The 21,074-nt window shown below is 45.0% G+C and overlaps 1 protein-coding gene across 1 annotated transcript in view; it reads right to left on the reverse strand.

The window, feature by feature from the left end:
• The window catches only part of LOC140117409 (high-affinity choline transporter 1-like), a 29,172-nt gene extending 10,045 nt beyond the window's left edge, over nt 1–19,127 (reverse strand). The window contains exons 1-4 of the mRNA XM_072134131.1: nt 18,950–19,127; nt 15,606–15,719; nt 15,147–15,308; nt 8,445–8,593 (exon numbers count right to left, since the gene is read on the reverse strand). Of these exons, the coding sequence (XP_071990232.1) occupies nt 8,445–8,593; nt 15,147–15,308; nt 15,606–15,719; nt 18,950–19,127 (603 nt within the window). The remainder of the gene's footprint in view (nt 1–8,444; nt 8,594–15,146; nt 15,309–15,605; nt 15,720–18,949) is intronic.
• Between the last annotated feature and the right edge of the window lie 1,947 nt (nt 19,128–21,074).

The following is a 21,074-nucleotide window of genomic DNA, read 5'->3' on the forward strand; positions in this document are numbered from 1 at the left end:
GTCAGGTCCCTCTAGAGCTGAACCTCCCAAAAACGCCTGGAGCCGCGGCGCTCCCTCCTTCACCTCCGGCGCGCACTACTCCGGGCAGGCGTTTAAGAGGAGGAACGTGGTGCGCTTTAAGACCCGAGGCACCAAGGAAGATCTACCAGATAGGAGGTTTGTGGTGCGGGATCTCCTGTGCCGCCAGATGGGGTTCACGCCAGATGACATCCTGGCGGTCATCAACCTTCCAGACAGACAGGGCTACGATGTCAGCTTTAAGCTTATGTCCAGTCTGGACAGGTTCTGGGATAAATTCCCCCGGCTTAGGGACACTGACGGCTGGAATAAGTTTACATTTGTCCCCATATCCAGGCCAGATACTGTGGTAGTTAATATAATATTCTGGAATGAGTCTGTTCCCGCTCAGGATGTTCTGGTGTGGCTGAGGCGCCATTGTGATCTGCTGTCTGACCTCACTAAGAACAGGGACACTGACGGTATCTGGACTGGAGGGTGGAAGGTGCTGGTAAAGTTGCGCCAATATAACAACATCACCCTACACCTCCCCAACAGCTTCTTTATAGGGAGAGAGAAAGGCGTCTGTTTCTACCCAGGGTAGCCACGGAAGTGCTTTAGGATTGGTCACGTGACCAAAATATGTACTGAGGTAAAATGTAATCTGTGCAGGGAGGTCGGCCATCTCAGTGCCACCTGTGAGAAGGTCAAGTGTAATCTGTGCGGTGAGATGGGCCACCCACACAAGGATTGCCCAGAAGCCTGGCACAACATCGCCAGGGACTTCTCAGATGATGAGATGGTGCAGGAGGCAGACGCCTTAGAGGAGGAGGCCATGGTGTCAGGGCAAATTCTGACTAGGTGGGAGGTACAGCAGGGCTCAGGTGATACAGTACCGGCACCTCAGCAGTCAGACAGCGCTCAGGGGAGTGTGGAGGTTGTAACCCAGGAGAAGCCTCAGGCAGCCACCTCTGTAACATCTACTGAATATGAGGAGGTGAAAAAGAATAAAAGGAAGAAAAAAGACAAATCCTCCCGAAAGCCTGAGGAGTACAGTGCGGAGCCTAAGACCAGGAGAAAGTCCAGTGGTGATAATGGGGTCATGGTCCTTTCCATGGGGATTATGAGCAAGAGCTTAAACGTATTGATAATGAGTGTGAGGTGGACATAGGGGACCCCCCAACTAAAAAGAAGCCCCCTCCTGAAGATACCACTGTAGAGTCAGACATTGAGACAGGAGGAAGACAGGGGGACACTGACTCTGACACATGATGATGGGGGTCACTGCTCTGCTTTTTCTCGTTGTAATGGCTGGGTTCTCTCTAAAAGTTGCTTCTAGCAACGTCAACAGCATTAAAGTAAGAAGGACTAGACACGCTGTGTATGACCACCTAAGATATCTGGACGCTGATGTCATCTTCCTGCAGGAGACCCGTCTGACCACCTTGGGGCATCTCCGTGAGGCTGAGCGTGAGTGGCGGTCTGGTCCTTCTTACTGGTCACTGGCTGTGGAGCCGTACGCCGGGGTCGCCATACTGTTTAACACCACAGACGTGACGGTGCACAGGCTGACGGAGGTCGCTATGGGGAGGTGCCTGGTGCTGGAAGTGACCATCCGTGGTAGGCGGCTCTGGCTGATTAACATCTATGGCTCACAGACAGTGACAGAGAGAATCCAGCTGTTCAACGAGGTGAAGCAGCATTTATTTACTTCTATCCCTGTAGTAATGGCAGGCGACTTTAATGTTGTCATGACTTCAGGTGACAGGTCCTCGGGCAGAGCAGTGGTCAGAGACTCCAAACTCCTACGTAACATCATATTACAGGCTAATATATGTGATGTATTCACCCTGGATGGTAGGACACCTAAATACACCTACTCCTGTGCTGACAGACATAGCAGGATTGATATGGCGTTTGTCAGTCCCTCAGAGAGTATAAGTGGGATGAGCGAGAGAGTTGTCCCATATTCTGACCATCTGGCCTTAGTCTTTTGCATGGGAGCTACTAACCGCTCTGATATTGGTCGGGGGCTATGGAGGCTCAATTCCAGCATCCTGGATGATGTCTATGTCCAGAACTGTGTCTACTCCCTTTTTCAGGACCAGCTCCAGAGACAAGATTTCTATGACAACATATCTGACTGGTGGAAGAACGTCAAGGAGGAGATCAGGTCCCTCTTAAAGAGACTGTCAGTGAAGAAGGGTAAGAGTAAGGACAGCCAGTATCTCAAGCTGCGGAAAGAATTGGAGTCACTGTATTCGGTGGGAGGGGGGGACAAACATAAAATTGACCGACTGAAGACTGAAATAAAGCAGTATCAGTACAGCCGCTACACGTCCCTGGTTATCGAGAGAGATTACGAAAAATTGGGCGTTCCTGGTCCGTATGAAAATTGCCGAGAACGTGTGGCCAAGAAATCGATCACAGGTCTCACTGACTCCCAGGGAGTTTTACAGGAATCTCGGGAGGGTATCCTGGGGGTGGTGAGATCGTACTATGCTGAGTTATTTCAGAAGAAGGTTTTGGATAAAGAGAAAATGGCTCAATTCCAGGTCGTGACACTAGAGATTTGGATTTTTCTCCTTTGACAGCAGGAATAACAGAGGAGGAGGTTAAAGAGTCCACTGATAAGTTAGGTTTGAAGAAGGCACCAGGTCCTGATGGACAGAAATTTAGAGACCTCTTGTGGATGTGTTTACCAATTGTCTAGAGAATCACCTGATGCCTCCATCCATGAGAGTGTCCTCCCTTATTCTGCTTTCCAAAGGTAAGGAGCCTAGTTAAATCAAGAACTGGAGGCCGATCGCCCTCTTGAATATTGACAGCAAGATTCTGGCAAAAATTCTGTTTTCTAGATTAGTCTGTTTGTCCCCGGCACTGTTGGCAGGCTCTCAGTACGGCACGGTGAAAGGGCGGAACATCTCTGGAGCAGTCATTTCTATAAGGGAGATGTTTGAGAGATGTAAAGCTCTGAGGTGTGGGAGATATCTTGTCAGTCTGGACCAGGCTAAAGCCTTTGATAGGGTTGATCACAATTATCTATGGGCTACTTTGTCAAAGTACGGTATTCCGGGACAATTTATAGATTGGCTGAGAACTTTGTATAGAGAGGTGAAGAGCTTTCCTCTAATCCAGTGGTTCTCAACCTTTCTAATGCTGTGACCCCGCAATACAGTTTCTTATGTTGCGGTGACCCCAAACCATGTACAAGACTATAACGACTATAATACTGCCCCCTATGTACATGAATATAACTACTATAACATTGTCCCCTATGTACAGGAATATAACTACTATAATACTGCTCCCTATGTACAAGAATATAACTACTATAATACTGCCTCCTATGTACAAGAATATAACTACTATAATACTGCCCCCTATGTACAAGAATATAACTACTATAATACTGCTCCCTATGTACAGGGATATAACTACTATAATACTGCTCCCTATGTACAGGAATATAACTACTATAATACTGCCCCCTATGTACAGGAATATAACTACTATAATACTGCCCCCTATGTACAGGAATATAACTAATATGACACAGCTCCCTATGTACAAGAATATAACTACTATAATACTGCCCCTATGTACAAGAATATAACTACTATAATACTGCCCCTATGTACAAGAATATAACTACTATAATACTGCCTCCTATGTACAAGAATATAACTACTATAATACTGCCCCCTATGTACAAGAATATAACTACTATAATACTGCCCCCTATGTACAGGAATATAACTACTATAATACTGCCCCCTATGTACAAGAATATAACTGCTATAATACTGCCCCCTATGTACAGGAATATAACTACTATAATACTGCCCCCTATGTACAGGAATATAACTAATATGACACTGCTCCCTATGTACAAGAATATAACTACTATAATACTGCCCCTATGTACAAGAATATAACTACTATAATACTGCTCCCTATTTACAAGAATATAACTACTATAATACTGCCCCCATGTACAAGAATATAACTACTATAATACTGCCTCCTATGTACAGGAATATAACTAATATGACACTGCTCCCTATGTACAAGAATATAACTACTATAATACTGCCCCTATGTACAAGAATATAACTACTATCATACTGCCCCCTATGTACAAGAATATAACTACTATCATACTGCCCCCTATGTACAAGAATATAACTACTATCATACTGCCCCATATGTACAGGAATATAACTACTATAATACTGCCCCTATGTACAAGAATATAACTACTATAATACTGTCCCCTATGTACAAGAATATAACTACTATAATACTGCCCCCTATTTACAAGAATATAACTACTATAATACTGCCCCCTATGTACAAGAATATAACTACTATAATACTGGCTCCTATGTACAGGAATATAACTACTATAATACTGCCCCTATGTACAAGAATATAACTACTATAATACTGTCCCCTATGTACAGGAATATAACTAATATGACACTGCTCCCTATGTACAAGAATATAACTACTATAATACTGCCCCTATGTACAAGAATATAACTACTATCATACTGCCCCCTATGTACAAGAATATAACTACTATAATACTGCCTCCTATGTACAGGAATATAACTAATATGACACTGCTCCCTATGTACAAGAATATAACTACTATAATACTGCCCCTATGTACAAGAATATAACTACTATCATACTGCCCCCTATGTACAAGAATATAACTACTATCATACTGCCCCCTATGTACAAGAATATAACTACTATCATACTGCCCCATATGTACAGGAATATAACTACTATAATACTGCCCCTATGTACAAGAATATAACTACTATAATACTGTCCCCTATGTACAAGAATATAACTACTATAATACTGCCCCTATGTACAAGAATATAACTACTATCATACTGCCCCCTATGTACAAGAATATAACTACTATCATACTGCCCCCTATGTACAGGAATATAACTACTATAATACTGCCCCTATGTACAAGAATATAACTACTATAATACTGCCCCTATGTACAAGAATATAACTACTATAATACTGTCCCCTATGTACAAGAATATAACTACTATAATACTGCCCCCTATGTACAAGAATATAACTACTATAATACTGCCCCCTATGTACAAGAATATAACTACTATAATACTGCCCCCTATGTACAAGAATATAACTACTATAATACTGTCCCCAGTTTTGGTTCCTCCATTTGCTGCCCCCCCTCTTGCCCCCAATTCTAGCCCCCCCCCCTCCTGCCTCCAGTTTTGCCCCTTCTCCTGTCCCCAGTTCTAGTGCTTCCCCTCTTGCTCCCAGTTTTGGTGTGTCCGTGTCCCGCTGCCTCCAATTTTGGTGTGTCCCCCCCCCCTCCTGCCTCCAGTTTTGCCCCTTCTCCTGCCCCCAGATCCAGTGCTTCCCCGCCTGCTCCCAGTTTTGGTGTGTGTCCCCCCTCCCCCTCCAGTTTTGGTGAGTGTGTCCCCCCCTGCTGCCTCCAGTTTTGCCCCTTCTCCTGCCCCCAGTTCTAGTGTTTCCCCTCCTGCTCCCAGTTTTGGTGTGTACCCCCCCTCCTGCCCCCAGTTTTGGTGTGTCCCTCCCCCCCCTGCTGCCCCCAGTTTTGGTGACTCACCTCCTGCTGCTTCAGGTTCTACTCACTGTGAGCAGAGCAGTCTGTTCCGCGGGACTCTGTATAGAGGAGGAGCCAGAGGGTCATGTGATGATGACATCACCACAGGTCCTCAAGCTTCCCCTGTATACAGCAGGAAGGTCCTCAAGCAGTGAGTTATTACATGTTATACTTCGTTTTTGCTGCGAATCGCGGCAAAAACGTAATAGGATCGCGACCCCTGTGTTTTGGTCGTTCGACCCCCTCTGGGGTCGCGACCCACAGGTTGAGAAACGCTGCTCTAATCAATGGTTGGCAGGGGGACACTTTTGAAGTAGAGGCCGGGGTGAGACAAGGTTGTCCCCTCAGTCCACTGCTGTATGTGTTTGGGATAGACTTGTTTCTGCGATCACTGCAGCGGTACGATTTTCAGGGGGTGCCGGTCCCCCATTGCTTGCCTTTGAAGGTAGTCGTCTACGCGAATGATGTGACTGTGGTGATATCTGAACCTCGTGAGGTGGAGATGTTGTCTGCAGCCATCAGAAGTTACTCAGAGGCCTCCGGGTCTCTGGTCAACCTTGAGAAGAGTCAAGCTTTCTGGACATTGAGTTCTGATCATGGCTTTGATCTGCCACAATTCGCCAAGGCCTCCACCCATATTAAAATCATTGGGGTTAAATTTGAGAGGGAAGATAATGCCAAACTAAATTAGGAAGAGAAGTTGGAAACCGGGAATGTAAAGGTTCAGCGATGGAAGAACTGGAGGCTGACCTATAGAGAAAGGGTTACTCTGCTAAAGACTTACCTGGTCCCTGTCTTCCTGTACATCGCTGTCGTCTTTCCTTTGCCAGAATGTTTCCCCGCTAGGCTCTTTAGCCTGTTCTTCCAACTTTTATGGGGGAACAGGATGAACCCAATAAAAAGAGGGATCACCTACCTGCAGAGGAGAGAGGGTGGGCTGGATATGTTAAATCCAAGGGTATTTTTTGACTCCATATTTCTAAAAGTCAATTTTGGTTTCCTGGACTCAAATAATGGTCTCCTGTGGGTAAGTAGTGTCAGGGACTTGATATTGCCTTTTGCAGAGTCTTGTGTGCGAGGCGGCAGTCTCCAGAGGGGCCGATGGACTCCTGGCTTCCTCCCCCCAGTATCTGCATGAAAAAGTGGAGTATAGATAAGACCTATATGGAGAGTAAGACCAGGAAGGACCTCTATATGAGTGTCTGTAGGAACTTTTATTCATTACAGCCAGCTCTGAGGGACTGCACAACGGCCACCCTGCAGGAGAGTCTGAGGTTCCTTAATGGACCAAGGCTTCCAGCCAAATTCTTTGATATTGCCTGGTTGTCTCAGCATGGGAAGCTTTTTGTCAGAGGAAATTTAAAATTCCTGAGTCTTTCTGACCGTATGTGCCCCTTAGCAGGAGGAGACCATGGAGCACTTTACTACCGAGTGCCAGGGAGGGAGGCCGATATGGCAGGAGGTGTCCCGCTGGCTGAAAATACCACATCTACAGTCTCTTAGATACCCAGAGATCATCTATGGGGTAACATCACACATAACGGACATTGACCGGGGGACCATGTACCTCATTATCACCATCATTAAGTATTACCACTGGTACCACAGGACCCGAGTCTCCAACCACAGCGAGACCTTCCAGCACATGACCGCAGTCACACAGATACTGTCAGAGTTTAGGTGGATCAGATACATAGAGATTGGGAAAAGAGTTGAGAATAGGAAGTTATGGAGGAACATAACTCTATACTCTTTTAAATAATAATTACTCCATAATGGTGAATATATTATACTATCGTTCAGGTCGTATTGTTTTTTAACCCAATCCCATATTTTACTAAAACACCTACAAATTGGTATCCGTGCTAGTTCTGTGAATTTCAACACCCCAGATTCCAAAAAAACAAGCCCACTATTAAATTCCATATTTACCCTTTGTACAATAGCTTGGATTATTCCATCATCTTTCCCCGCTAGTATATATTGCAGTACCGAAGCCACGAAATAAAGAAAGAAATTCGGCAATGCCCAGCCTCTCTTTCCTTTGGGCTTATAAAGATGTTCCAATTTAAGTCTCACCCTCTTCCTATCCCAAATAAATGTAATTGTTGATGTATAATTTTTAGTGAATTCTGCTAAGAATGTATAATGTACTTTGTTTGTTTTTACTAATAAAAATTGTCCCCTATGTAAAAGAATATAACTACTATAATACTGCCCCCTATGTACAAGAATATAACTACTATAATACTGCCCCCTATGTACAGGAATATAGCTACTATAATACTGCTCCCTATGTACAAGAATAGAACTACTATAATACTGCCCCCTATGTACAAGAATATAATTACTATAATACTGCTCCCTATGTACAGGAATATAACTACTATAATACTGCCCCCTATGTACAAGAATATAACTACTATAATACTGCCCCCTATGTACAAGAATATAACTACTATAATACTGCCCCCTATGTACAAGAATATAACTACTATAATACTGCCCCCTATGTACAAGAATATAACTACTATAATACTGCCCCCTATGTACAAGAATATAACTACTATAATACTGCCCCTATGTACAGGAATATAACTACTATAATACTGCCCCCTATGTACAAGAATATAACTACTATAATACTGCCCCTATGTACAGGAATATAAATATAATAATACTGTCCCCTATGTACAAGAATATAACTACTATAATACTGCCCCCTATGTACAAGAATATAACTACTATAATACTGCCCCCTATGTACATGAATATCAATAATTTAATAGCTCAAGCAAAGAATTGTACTTACCAGCCCAACCACCATGAAGATAAGCTGTATCACATCTGTGTAAGCCACAGAGAACAGGCCACCGAATAACGTGTAAGTAATAACAATACAAGCAGATATCAGGATTGAGAGGTAATTGTGAATATCCATTATAACACTGACTGCAGAGGCTGTAATAGGGAAATACAATAACAATATTACGTACAAAAAGATAGTGCATGTACACATTGGGGCACATTTACTTAACGGAAACTGCAGTAAAAGTGCTCTGCCCATGTATAATGCTGGGTGTGACACTTTCATTAAGATCGTGCGCCAGAAATCATAAATCTGACGCTTCCTTGCACTGGCCCGACAGAGTTCACCAACTTTTTTGTGGAGCACCTTTAACATAGAGCGTGCAACAATTTCCATGTTAAATACGGCACTCGCTCCGACTCCGGAACGCCGGACTGGGCGCCGAAACGCCCCCTTATGTGTATCACATGGAGGCTAGCACAGGGTATAATGCAGGATGTAACTCAGGATCAGTACAGGATAAGTAATGTCATGTATGTACACAGTGACTGCAGCAGAATAGCGAGTGCAGCTCTGGGGTATAATACAGGGTGTAACTCAGGATCAGTACAGGATAAGTAATGTCATGTATGTACACAGTGACTGCACCAGCAGCAGACTAATGAGTGCAGCTCTGGAGTATAATACAGGATGTAACTCATGATCAGTACAGGATAAGTAATGTCATGTATGTACACAGTGACTGCACCAGCAGCAGAAAAGTGAGTGCAGCCCTGGAATATAATACAGGATGTAACTCCGGATCAGTACAGGATAAGTAATGTCATGTATGTACACAGTGACTGCACCAGCAGCGGATAGTGAGAGCAGCTCTGGAGGCAGTTACCTCGTTAGAGGAGGGTGTGTCGTGTGTGCAGCTGCTCTGTGTTTGTGCTCCTGGAGATCCATCTACCACCCAGGGCCTGCTCTCTCCTCTCCCAGGGAGGGAGTTAGGTTCCTGGGGATGAGCGAGGGAGCCGAATCCCAGGCCGGCGGGAGGCAGGAGAGTACAGCAACCGGCCAGCGCTATGGAGGACTCGGGTGAGACGTTCCACCAGGAGTCGTAGTAATACGGCTCCTACTCCCACTGGGTCTAATATGAAGCGGCGCAGCAAGAACCTGGATGACGGTGCGGGTGAGAGCGGTCCTTCCGGGGCTGGAGATATGAAGCGGAGTGCTCACAGAGGTAAGGCTGACCATGTGGGGGGAGGCTGGGCGGTGCAGGGACCCCGGGAGTCTTTGTCGACCTATGCCTCCCGGGTCCAGAGCCACCTCTGTGAGTATGAAGAGGCGACTAAGACCATCAGGAGGCTCCGGGAGTAGCTGCGCTGTGCCCGCGCCAGGGCGAACACGGCGCCAAAGAAGCGCAAGCTTTGTTCGGCCGGAGGGGCTTGAGCTCTTCTGGTCCAACTATGAGCTGAGATACAACGAGCCTGAGTGGCGGGACTTTGCTGTGCAAGCAGTGTCCCGCCAGAGCGAACTCAAGAAAGTGACCATTCTTACCCGTTACGAATCACTATCTTGCTTTGACATCATGACCTGGATGAATTGCTATGGAGAGGTATTGGGAGTACCCGAAAAAAATCAAGATGAGTATGTTATCTGGTCAGGGTCCTGGACCTTCATGGTGAAGTTGAGGCGTTCAGGTAACTCAGTCGCCCACATCGGTTCATCAGCTTTCCTGGGGAGGGATCGGATCCTGATCTTCTACCGGGGGCAGCCTAAGCTGTGTCACAGGTGCGGTGTCGGCCATCTCGCTGCATCCTGTACAGGGCAGATTAGGTGTAACCTGTGTGGTGATCTCGGTCACCCGTACAGTCGTTGTCCTCTTTCCTTCGCTAATGCAGGCTCAACCTCAGCGGATGAAAGCCATGAGGCTGAATCTGCTGGGGAGGGGACTAGCAGAGGCGGAGAAATGGAGGGGCCAGGGAAGAAAGACAGGAAAAAGATGCCTGCCCAGCTAAGGCGTCTAGAGAAGCGTCAACAGGAGAGAGAGCAGGGGGAGTCTCGGGCTGCTGGGACAACCTCTGGCGCTATCCTGGAGACCACACCTGTCGCTGAGGCCCCAGGGGATGATGTACTGGATGAGGAGGTCAGGAGGATCGAGAGAGAGGAAGGTGCCACGTCCTCAGACTCCTCCCATTATGAGAGTATGGACGAGGATAATAGGGCGTGGCTAGAGGAAAAGCGTAAGCGTGGCGCCAAAAAGAAGAAAAAGAGTAAAAAGAAGGGAGTTGTGAGATCTTCTCCCACCCTGACTAAGGTACCCAAGGAAGGTGCAACCAACCCCCCGCTGGTCGAACTTTCAAATCGATTCCTGGCCCTGGATGGAGCCTCTCCTGCCGATGGAGGGGCTGAGGGTGAAGGGCCAGAGGTGGCGGAGCCTGCAGGAGGTGCCGAGTCTCCCCCTGGGGAGTCAGGGTCCTCAGGAGGAGAGACTGGCCCAGAGTCTGGAGATTAGGATGAGGAGGCAGGTCCTGGATCTGCCCCTGAAGCATCAGAGGTAAGGGAGATGGACACCACAATATGTCTAAAAAGGGGGTGTTCATTTCCCGAGGGTGGTGGTAAGATGGGTAAAAAGAAAGCTGTCTAACTCAATCACTCATGATGGCGGCTCCCACTCCGTTGACGCTGGCGTCCATTAATGTCGCCAGCATTAAGTCTGATGCGGCTAGATTTGCGGCCTTTGATTTTCTCAGCCGCGTTGAAGCCGACATTTTATTTTTGCAGGAGACCAGGCTGCCAGATTTGGGGGCCGTGTTTAAAGCTAAGAGGGAATGGAGACACGGGCCTTCCTATTGGTCTCTTGCGGCCGAGCCGTATAGCGGAGTGGCAGTCCTTTTTACCGCAGCGGTTATTGAGTTAGAATTGGGGAGGTGCCTGATCCTGGATGTCCTCATGAAGGGACAAGAACTTTGCCTGTTATGTTGTAAATGCGGTATATATTGTATATATTGTATATAGTGGGGTTTTGGACATAGTGTTAGGTTGGGAGGGGGGTGAGGGTAGTGAGATTTTTGGGATTGTGCACTGGGCACTGGTCTGGACTAATTAACGCAAACTTTGGATGTTAGACCAGTTTCTGGGGGGAAAGGGAGGGTGCGGGCGAGGGATTTAGTTTAGTGTAGTGTTATGTGTATTGTGTATTATGTGTATTTTTTTTTTTTTAATTATGTGTTTTTTTTAATTATTTAAAAAAAAAACAAAATGGGATGGGATCTGTGTGGGGTGGTTTGTTATTAGAGGGTGTGGGTGGGTTTATGTATATTCATGGTCATTTTTGTTTATTTGCGGGTGTGACTTGTCATTTGTTTATTGGTTTGGTTTTGGTTGTGATAATCGGTTGGGTGGGGGTTGTGGTAATTGGTGTTTATTCATTTCGGTGTATTGTAAGTTCTTGTTTTTGCTAGGTATGAATGGGGCTGGACCAGCAGGTAAGATATTGTATATTGTATATTATGTTTGGTTTGTATTGTTATGTTTTTTACTTTTATATAAAATAAAAGATCTACAGGATGTAACTCAGGATCTGTACAGGATAAGTAATGTCATGTATGTACACAGTGACTGCACCAGCAGCAGAATAGTGAGTGCAGCTCTGCAAAATAATACAGGATGTAACTCAGGATCAGTACAGGATAAGTAATGTCATGTATGTACACAGTGACTGCACCAGCAGCAGAATAGCGAGTGCAGCTCTGGGGTATAATACAGGATGTAACTCAGGATCAGTACAGGATAAGTAATGTCATGTATGTACACAGTGACTGCACCACCAGCAGAATAGTGAGTGCAGCTCTGGGGTATAACACAGGATGTAACTCAGGATCAGTACAGGATAAGTAATGTCATGTATGTACACAGTGACTGCACCAGCAGCAGAATAGTGAGTGCAGCTCTGGAGTATAATACAGGATGTAACTCAGGGGTCAGTACAGGATAAGTAATGTCATGTATGTACACAGTGACTGCACCAGCAGCAGAATAGTAAGAGCAGCTCTGGAGTATAATTCAGGATGTAACTCAGGATCAGTGGCGTAACTACCGCCGTAGCAGCCGTAGCAGCTGCTACGGGGCCCATGAGGTTCAGGGGCCCGGGGATGCACGGACCCTGTGTGCAGTGCTTTGCAAAGTGGTCCGGGAATGCACTACCGGGTGCCTGGCAGATCGCGTCCCCCGGCCCCTCCCTCTGTCCCAGCTACCACCCACCTCTCTCCAGGCGCACCCACCTCTCCTGGATCGTCCAGTCCCTGAACCCCCCCCCCCACCACCTCGCTGACCGACCCGCCCGCCTGCCCGCCCACCAGCCACCTCCCACCTCCCTTACCAGTCCGCTGTCACAGGTGAGCGAGGCCCGCCTACCCCACTACACAGGACTGCACAGTTGACGACCACGCCCCCCGCCCTCCCGCCCAGCGAACACACCCCCCTCACCCTCCCGGCGAACGGATCACCCTATCCCCCTCCCTCCCGGCCCGAGCGCACAACCCCCTCCCCCCGCCCGAACAACCAACAGCTCCAACCCCCCCCCCTCCTGCCCGAACAACTACCGGAACACCCGCCTGACGCCACGGCCGGGTGGTTACCCAAACAGCCCCCAAGCATCCTAAAAGGTAAGTATATTCATATGTATTTATCTGTGTGTATATACTATGTATATACTGTGTATATATTGTGTATATACTGTTTATATATGTATATATTGTATATATTGTGTATATACTGTTTATATATGTATATATTGTATATACTGTTTATTTATGTATATATTGTATATATTGTGTATATTGTGTATGTACTGTGTATATTGTGTATATACTGTGTATATTTATATACTGTGTATATATGCATAGATGCAAATGCTGTATTTATTGTGTGTGTGTATATATATATATATATATATATATATTATGTGTGTGTGTGTGTATGTATGTGTTTTTGTATATGCTGTGCATATAGTATGTATGTATATGCTGTATATACTGAATGTGTGTATTTGCTGTATGTGTGTATATTCTGTATGTATATGCAGTATGTGTGTATATGGTCTTTTTATACTTCATGTATGTGTATATATGGTCAGTGTATACTGTATGTGTGTATATACTGTATGAGGCTACATTCACACTGCCGTGAGCCCGCCGTAGCACGGTGGGCTCACGGCAGCGCGGGGAGAGGAGGAGGTGAGCGCAGCTCACCCCCGCCCCTCTCCATAGGAAGTTATGGCGCACGGCCATAACGGAGCACCGTACCGCTCCCGTAGGGCGCCGTGAGCCCATACAATTGTATGGGGAACGTATATCGGCCGTATATACGTCCCCCATACATGTGTGTGAATGTAGCCTGAGTTTGTATACACTCTGTATTAGTGTATAAATGTATATAAGTGCATAAATGTGTGTGTATACTTGTATGTATATGGGTGCGACAATACATGTGTAGAACTTTATGTGTATATAAGTATATAAAGGTGTATATGTATCAGTATATAAATTTGTGTAATTGTATAAATATGTCCGTGTAGGGGTGCATTCACAAGAACATATGGGGGATGTATATCTGGCTGCAAATTCGCTGACGGATATACATCCCTCATAGGCGACTATAGTGCCTGGGCTCGGTACAGTGAGCACAACGAGTACTCACTGTTCCTAGCCGTGGCCGCAACAGAAATAGAGCGTCCTCTATCTATGGCCATAAGAACGACCATGCGGCTCTATTCTCTATGGAGAGGGGAGGGGTGAGCCGTGATCACCTCTCCAGCACGCCCGATGTGTGCCTGCCTGGCTATAGCCGGGCGAGCACACGTTTATGTGAATGCAGCCTACGTATGTATATTTTTTTTAAGGGGAAGGGGGGCCCCATGCAAAAATCTGCTATGGGGCCCAGTCTCTCCTAGTTACGCCACTGCTCAGGATCAGTACAGGATAAGTAATGTCATGTATTTACACAGTGACTGCACAACCAGCAGAATAGTGAGTGCAGCTCTGGGGTATAATACAGGATGTAACTCAGGATCAGTACAGGATAAGTAATGTCATGTATGTACACAGTGACTGCACCAGCAGCAGAATAGTGAGTGCAGCTCTGGAGTATAATACAGGATGTAACTCAGGATCAGTACAGGATAAGTAATGTCATGTATGTACACAGTGACTACACCAACCGCAGAATAGTGAGTGCAGCTCTGGGGTATAATACAGGGTGTAACTCAGGATCAGTACAGGATAAGTAATGGCATGTATGTACACAGTGACTGCACCAGCAGAATAGTGAGTGCAGCTCTGGGGTATAATACAGGATGTAACTCAGGATCAGTACAGGATAAGTAATGTCATGTATGTACACAGTGACTGCACCAGCAGCAGAATAGTGAGTGCAGCTCTGGAGTATAATACAGGATGTAACTCGGGATCAGTACAGGATAAGTAATGTCATGTATGTACACAGTGACTGCACCAGCAGCAGAATAGTGAGTGCAGCTCTGGGTTATAATACATGATGTATAGGATAAGTAATGTAATGTACTGTATTTCCTTTTTAATGTAGATTCAATCTATATTTAAACTGAAATGTGTAACAATAAATCGGGGGAACACACCCCATCATACCTTATAGGTCAAACATAATAAATCCAGTCCATTATTTGGAAAAATATAGTTTAACACTTAACTAAAGATGCCAATATTGCAGCAAACCAGCAGACATCTGCTATCACGGCTGGGATGAAGAGGAGACAAGTCATGGAGTTCCCATAGGCTTCCTGGAGAGGGTCCATCATGGTCAAGTACTTCTTTGATCTCATTGGGGTAACGAAGAAAATGGCACCTAGAGGCAGGGATGAGAATTGCAACATGCGGAACAATAACCATGGATTAAGTGAGTTGTCAAGATTTTAGAGACTTATCTTGTGCTGCACCCGTTCTGTGGAATTCACTTCCCCAATTCTACATGTCTGGATCCTCCTCATTTTATGCTCCCATTCCGCATCTTCTAGATTGTCAGCCCTTGTGGTGGGCATACACTTTCCATAGCCTCCAGCCTACCCTAATGCTTGCTTAGCTTCCATCTCAGCTATTTTCATTAAACAGTTTGAGCACTTTATGGTGGATACATTTCTCTTACCTAAAATTAACCCTATGGCAAATCCCACAGGAGCCTGAAGCCAGGCCAGGCCTCGACCAGGAAGGTAGACGATCTCTGCAGATCCATTGATATAGGCGCCACCAACCCACGTAGCTAAACATGAGAGAAATTAGCTTTTAATATAAAATGACCAAAAAAACATCAGGATGATCCATATGTCTACATCAGTTCAGAGATCATTGAAACCGTAGTTGTTAACCCCTTAACAACATGTGCTGAGCCCTCTCCATACAGGCCGAGTGTCTGCTGTATTTTACAGCAGACACTCCCCATAAGCTGCTTTGATCGGTGCTGATACCAGTTACGCCTTTGAACTTTAAAATTCATCTACAGCAACAACATCTTCGATTTGGGTCAAATCCCCCTTAAAAATCATAGGGGTGCGGTCACCAGTTTCTATGAGAGCTTTCATATGTCATTCAGCAATATCTCCAGCAGACTAAAGCCTTATCCGTTCCACCTCATGTGCAGCAGGGACATGGCCCATTGTTTGTGGCCCAGCCAATATGGTCGATGCGTTCATGGTGAGGCATGCAGAATAGAAGGCTATAGGGGGCGGTGAGACAGCTGCTGTTAGGCTCAATATACACAACCAGGATGTAGTCCGGGTGAGCACACGACCGAGTCATCGAAGGATGCTGATTTATTGCAGGTTATGCAAGCTGATGGCAGGCTATTAGAGATTAGCAGTAAATATTAGCAGTATACAGTAATATTGCAGTATGTGGTATCAGTGATCAGATCCCCCAGGGTTAAAGTACCCTAGGGGCCGTGTAGGAATAGCAAAACAAAATTAAAAAATGAAGAAACAAAATATAAAAGTTTAAATCAACCTATTTTCCCGAGAACACATATAAAAATAAATAAACAATATACAGGCGGTCCCCTACTTAAGGACACCCGACTTATAGACAACCCATAGTTACAGACAGACCCCTCTGACCTCTGGTGAAGCTCTCTAAATGCTTTACTATAGTCCCAGACTGCAATGATCAGCTGTAAGGTGTCTGTAATGAAGCTTTATTGATAATCCTTGGTCATATTACAGCAAAAATTGTTTAAACTCCAATTGTCACTGGGGCCAATTTTTTTTTTTGTCTGGATCTACAATTATAAAATATACAGTTTCGACTTACATACAAATTCAACTTAAGAACAAACCTCCGGACCCTATCTTGTACGTAACCGGGGGACTGCCTGTAAATCTAAAAATATTAGGTATCACCACATCCCAAAATGCCCATTCTATCAAAATATAATAAAGATTATTCTGTTTTGAACACTGAAACACGAAAAATAGCACCAAAATATCCAAATTGACACTTTTTTTTTACCATTTTTTTCATCCATAAATATTGAAATAAATTATTAAAAGGTCATATAGGTCCCAAATTGATATAAATAACAATGTCAGCGTGTCCTTCAAAAATCTACACCTTACACAGGCCCGACCACTGAAGTATGAAAAAGTTATAGGCCTCTGAATTTGGCAAAAGAGCAATTTATTTTTTGTATACATTTTTTTTCTTTTTTATATCTACTGAACCATAATAAAACCCATATAAATGTGGTATGCCTGTGATTGCACTGACCCAATGAATAAGGGGCAGGTGTCATTAAGAGCGCACAAAGAAAGCCATAAAAACGGAGCCCACAAGAAAATGCAGCTTTCCCGTATATTGTATGGTATATTAAATGGCGCCACTAAAAATACAAGTTGTCCCCCAGATTACAAGCCCTCACACATCTCAGTAAATTGGAAAATAAAAAATTTTGGAATGAATCCAGTAAAAAACAAATGCAAAAACAAAAGAGAGTCCTGTAGAGGTCAGTGATAACTCATTACCTATCCACAGCACAGGGGATGTGTCTAATTTCTTGGTGTCTCATTAGTAGGACCACCATCTATCAGAAGAATGAGGTCCTGGGTTTAGTCTATTGAGGTGACCAGGAACACAAAAACAAGGAAACTGATTTATTATTGTTTAAATGTGTTAGTGGGACATTTTTGAGAGTTTTTTCAGAAATGGAATAGAAGCCCTGAAATAATCGCAATGCTTTGCTCACTGCCAAAGGGGCATGGAGAGAGGTGTGCCGGCGATGGGATGGAGCAGGGAATTCCTACTCACATGGTTTTTTGCCTAGTTTGACCGCCCAGAGCTTCCTGCGGGATACATCAGTTTTGCCTCTTGATGTATTAAGACGGCCAAGGGTTGCATGAAAATTGTGTCGTTACAAGTGTAATTGATTAGAATCATCAGACTAGAATCATACTACTTGGAAAAGGAGGGGGCCTCTTCTGTCCACTTTTAGTGCAGCAGTTTTAGGACATTTAGAGAGACCTTCAAAGGTCTCGGAAGGACACGTGTGTGTGTATATATATATGTATATACATGTTGAGTGATTGAGGATTTCATGGCTAGAGGTCCATCTCTTTATTATCTCTTCAAGGCGGTATCAAAGTTGGGAATTGGTTCAGGTGGTCATGGCCCCCTAGAAGCCTTGGGCCCTGGGCAGTCACCCAAAATGCTCATATTATAATCCACTATTGCTGCAGTGCTGGAAGGTAGGCTTTCATCATGAACCAGCGCACAATAAATCTACCCCATAGAGTTTCAGATTTTCTCCTGTGCGCTTAGTTAACACAAAAGGGTATGAAAATTTTGGAACACAGAGTTATCAAAACTTTGACCACTCCTACTTTCTTCACACACACTGGCCCTTTCCATCAAAAACACATTTTGTCATCAATGTGTCCAAAACACTTGATAGATGTAGCACAAAGTGGGGCAAATTAACTTACCCGTTCCTGTCGCGATCCCGTGGCGCGATGTCTGACAAGGATTCGGGTCCGGCGCGATTCAACAAGCTCGTGCGCCCGAGTTCCTGCGCCGAGGTCTGCCGGAGTTCACCTGCTTCTTCCTGGTGCTTGTAAGTGCGTGTCTTGCGACACAATTTTAAATGTTAAATCCAACGTGTTGTCCCACGGCCCGCCCCCCGATTTCTGTCGCATGCAAGCCGGCGCCAATGCGTCACAATCCGATCGTGTGCGCCAAAATCCCTGGGCAATTTGGCGCAAAATGGAAATCGCCGGGAAACCCAACGAAAGTGCAGATTTCGGCCCCTTAGTAAATGAGCCCCAATAAGTAAGAGAGTCAATGTTAAAATCAAAATGCACATTCAGGTCCAGCCATACTTCAAAAATGGGCAGAGAAAAAAAATGAAACATTTTTTCTTAAAAATTAATGGTCCGAAACGACAAACTCTCTAAGAATAAGGGGTGGATCTCAGCTCGATTGATATGCCACAATCATAACACGTACCTGTAGTTGTAAATAGTCCAACCACCATGTTGACCTTCCTTCCACCCACAATGGCAATTTCTGTCCGGTTCCCATCTTGTTGCAACTTTTTGTTTTTCCTTGAAGCCCAAAATCCGATCCCCAGTGTCAGCGCATAGAAGAGGAGGACAGAAAGCAGAGCAGGGACGTTCAGAGCCATCACCCATCAATAGTGGAGACTGGGAGGACGTTGTGATGTTTTATACACATGTTCCCGTCTTATGACCTGACATGTGGCCTTCCTTATGAGAAGCTACACTAGATATCTTTGAGGAAACATTCTGCACAAAGGGCCATTCACATTAATGTTTTTTTTTCTTGTCTTATCTGGTGTCAGGGATTTATCTCTGAATTGTATTGAAAAGAGTCAAGTGCTGGATGGAGGTGTGATGTGTATAGACAGTGCTGTGCACAAGTGATAAAAATGTGGCTCGGTGTAGAGCAGGGCAATGACCCCGGAAATCCCCCAAATCCGTCATGATAAGCCAATTTTTTTTTTTGTCTGGATCTACAATTAAAAAATATACAGTTTCGACTTACATACAAATTTAACTTAAAGGAAACCTACCACTTGAAGTGGCAGGTTTCCGATGGCAATACCGGGCACCAGCTCAGGGTGCCCGGTATTATAGCCGGCGCAGGCAGGTACGCGCTCGGCGCTTACCGTGCACGCGGCTACATAGGAAGTGAATGAGAGCCGCGTACCTGCCTGCGCCAGCTATAAAGTTTAAAAAGTGTTTTAAACCGCGATATCGCGGTTTAAAACACTAACGAAAATAAGCTCCGGCACCAGCTCACCCTGAGCTGGTGCCCGGTATTGCCATCGGAAACCTGCCACTACAAGTGGTAGGTTTCCTTTAAGAACTAACCTCCGGACCCTATCTTGTACGTAACCCAGGGATTGCCTGTAAATCTAAAAATATTAGGTATCACCACATCCCAAAATCCCCCAAATCCGTCATGATAAACCAGGGACACATACTCATTGATCCAGGCACCATGATTGTGGTAATCTTCTTATGTGTGTTATCCATGTCCTCCTTCCTTCTAAAATCAACTTTTCAATTTATACTAATGAGTGCTAGAATGGTTCTAGAGTCCCACCGTGCTGTAGTTTCACAAACTGTTATACTGTGAAGGAGCACTTCCTCTATCCCACCGTGTGAGATCACAGAGTACAGAGAGAGCAAGAGCATGTAAAACTACGGCATGGAGGGACTGCTTTATCATATATGGGGCCCTATATACCTAAATATCACCCCAGTCCTGCACATTATACTTGAAAATACACATATATGCTACAGAGCCATATACTCACAGCACCATCCTCATCCACCTTATATGTAGTGTCCAGCAGCAGCCTCCCATATTAAAATGCTGTCTAGCACCCCATTAATAAAATGTCCAGCAGCAGCCTTCCCTGAATAATAAAATGTCCAGCAGCAGCCTCCCTTGAATAATAAGATGTCCAGCAGCAGCCTTCACTCAATAATTAGATGACCAGCACCAGCCTCACCCCAATAAAATGCCCAGCAGCAGTCTCCTCTCAATAATAAAATGCACATCAGCACCCTACACTCATTAAAATGACCAGCAGCACCCTCCACTCAATAAAATGACTAGTAGCACCCTTCCCTCAATAAAATGACCAGCACCAGAGACCTGCAGCAGTGTCCACTCACTAATAAGATGACCAGCAGCAGCCTCCACTTAATACAATGACCAGCTGCAGCTTCCCCCCAATAAAATGACCAGAACCAGACCTGCAGCAGTGTCCACTCACTAATAAGATGACCAGCAGCAGTGTCCACTCACTAATAAGATGACCAGCAGCAGCCTCCACTTAATACAATGACCAGCTGCAGCTTCCCCCCAATAAAATGACCAGCGGCAGTCTCCACTCACTAATAAGATGACCAGTAACAGCATCCACTCTTTAAAATGACCAGCAACCACCTCCACTCAATAATACATTATAAATTAGCAGTCACAGGGCCCCGTCATATTAAAAAGCCCCAAAAACTCAGTACTTACCTCCCACGCTCCGGCTTCTTCATCCCCCTGCAGCGTCCCACGCAGTAACATGGGCAGAGACATATCATTCTAT

Source organism: Engystomops pustulosus, chromosome 2 (genome assembly GCF_040894005.1).
Source record: "Engystomops pustulosus chromosome 2, aEngPut4.maternal, whole genome shotgun sequence".
NCBI lineage: Eukaryota > Metazoa > Chordata > Amphibia > Anura > Leptodactylidae > Engystomops > Engystomops pustulosus.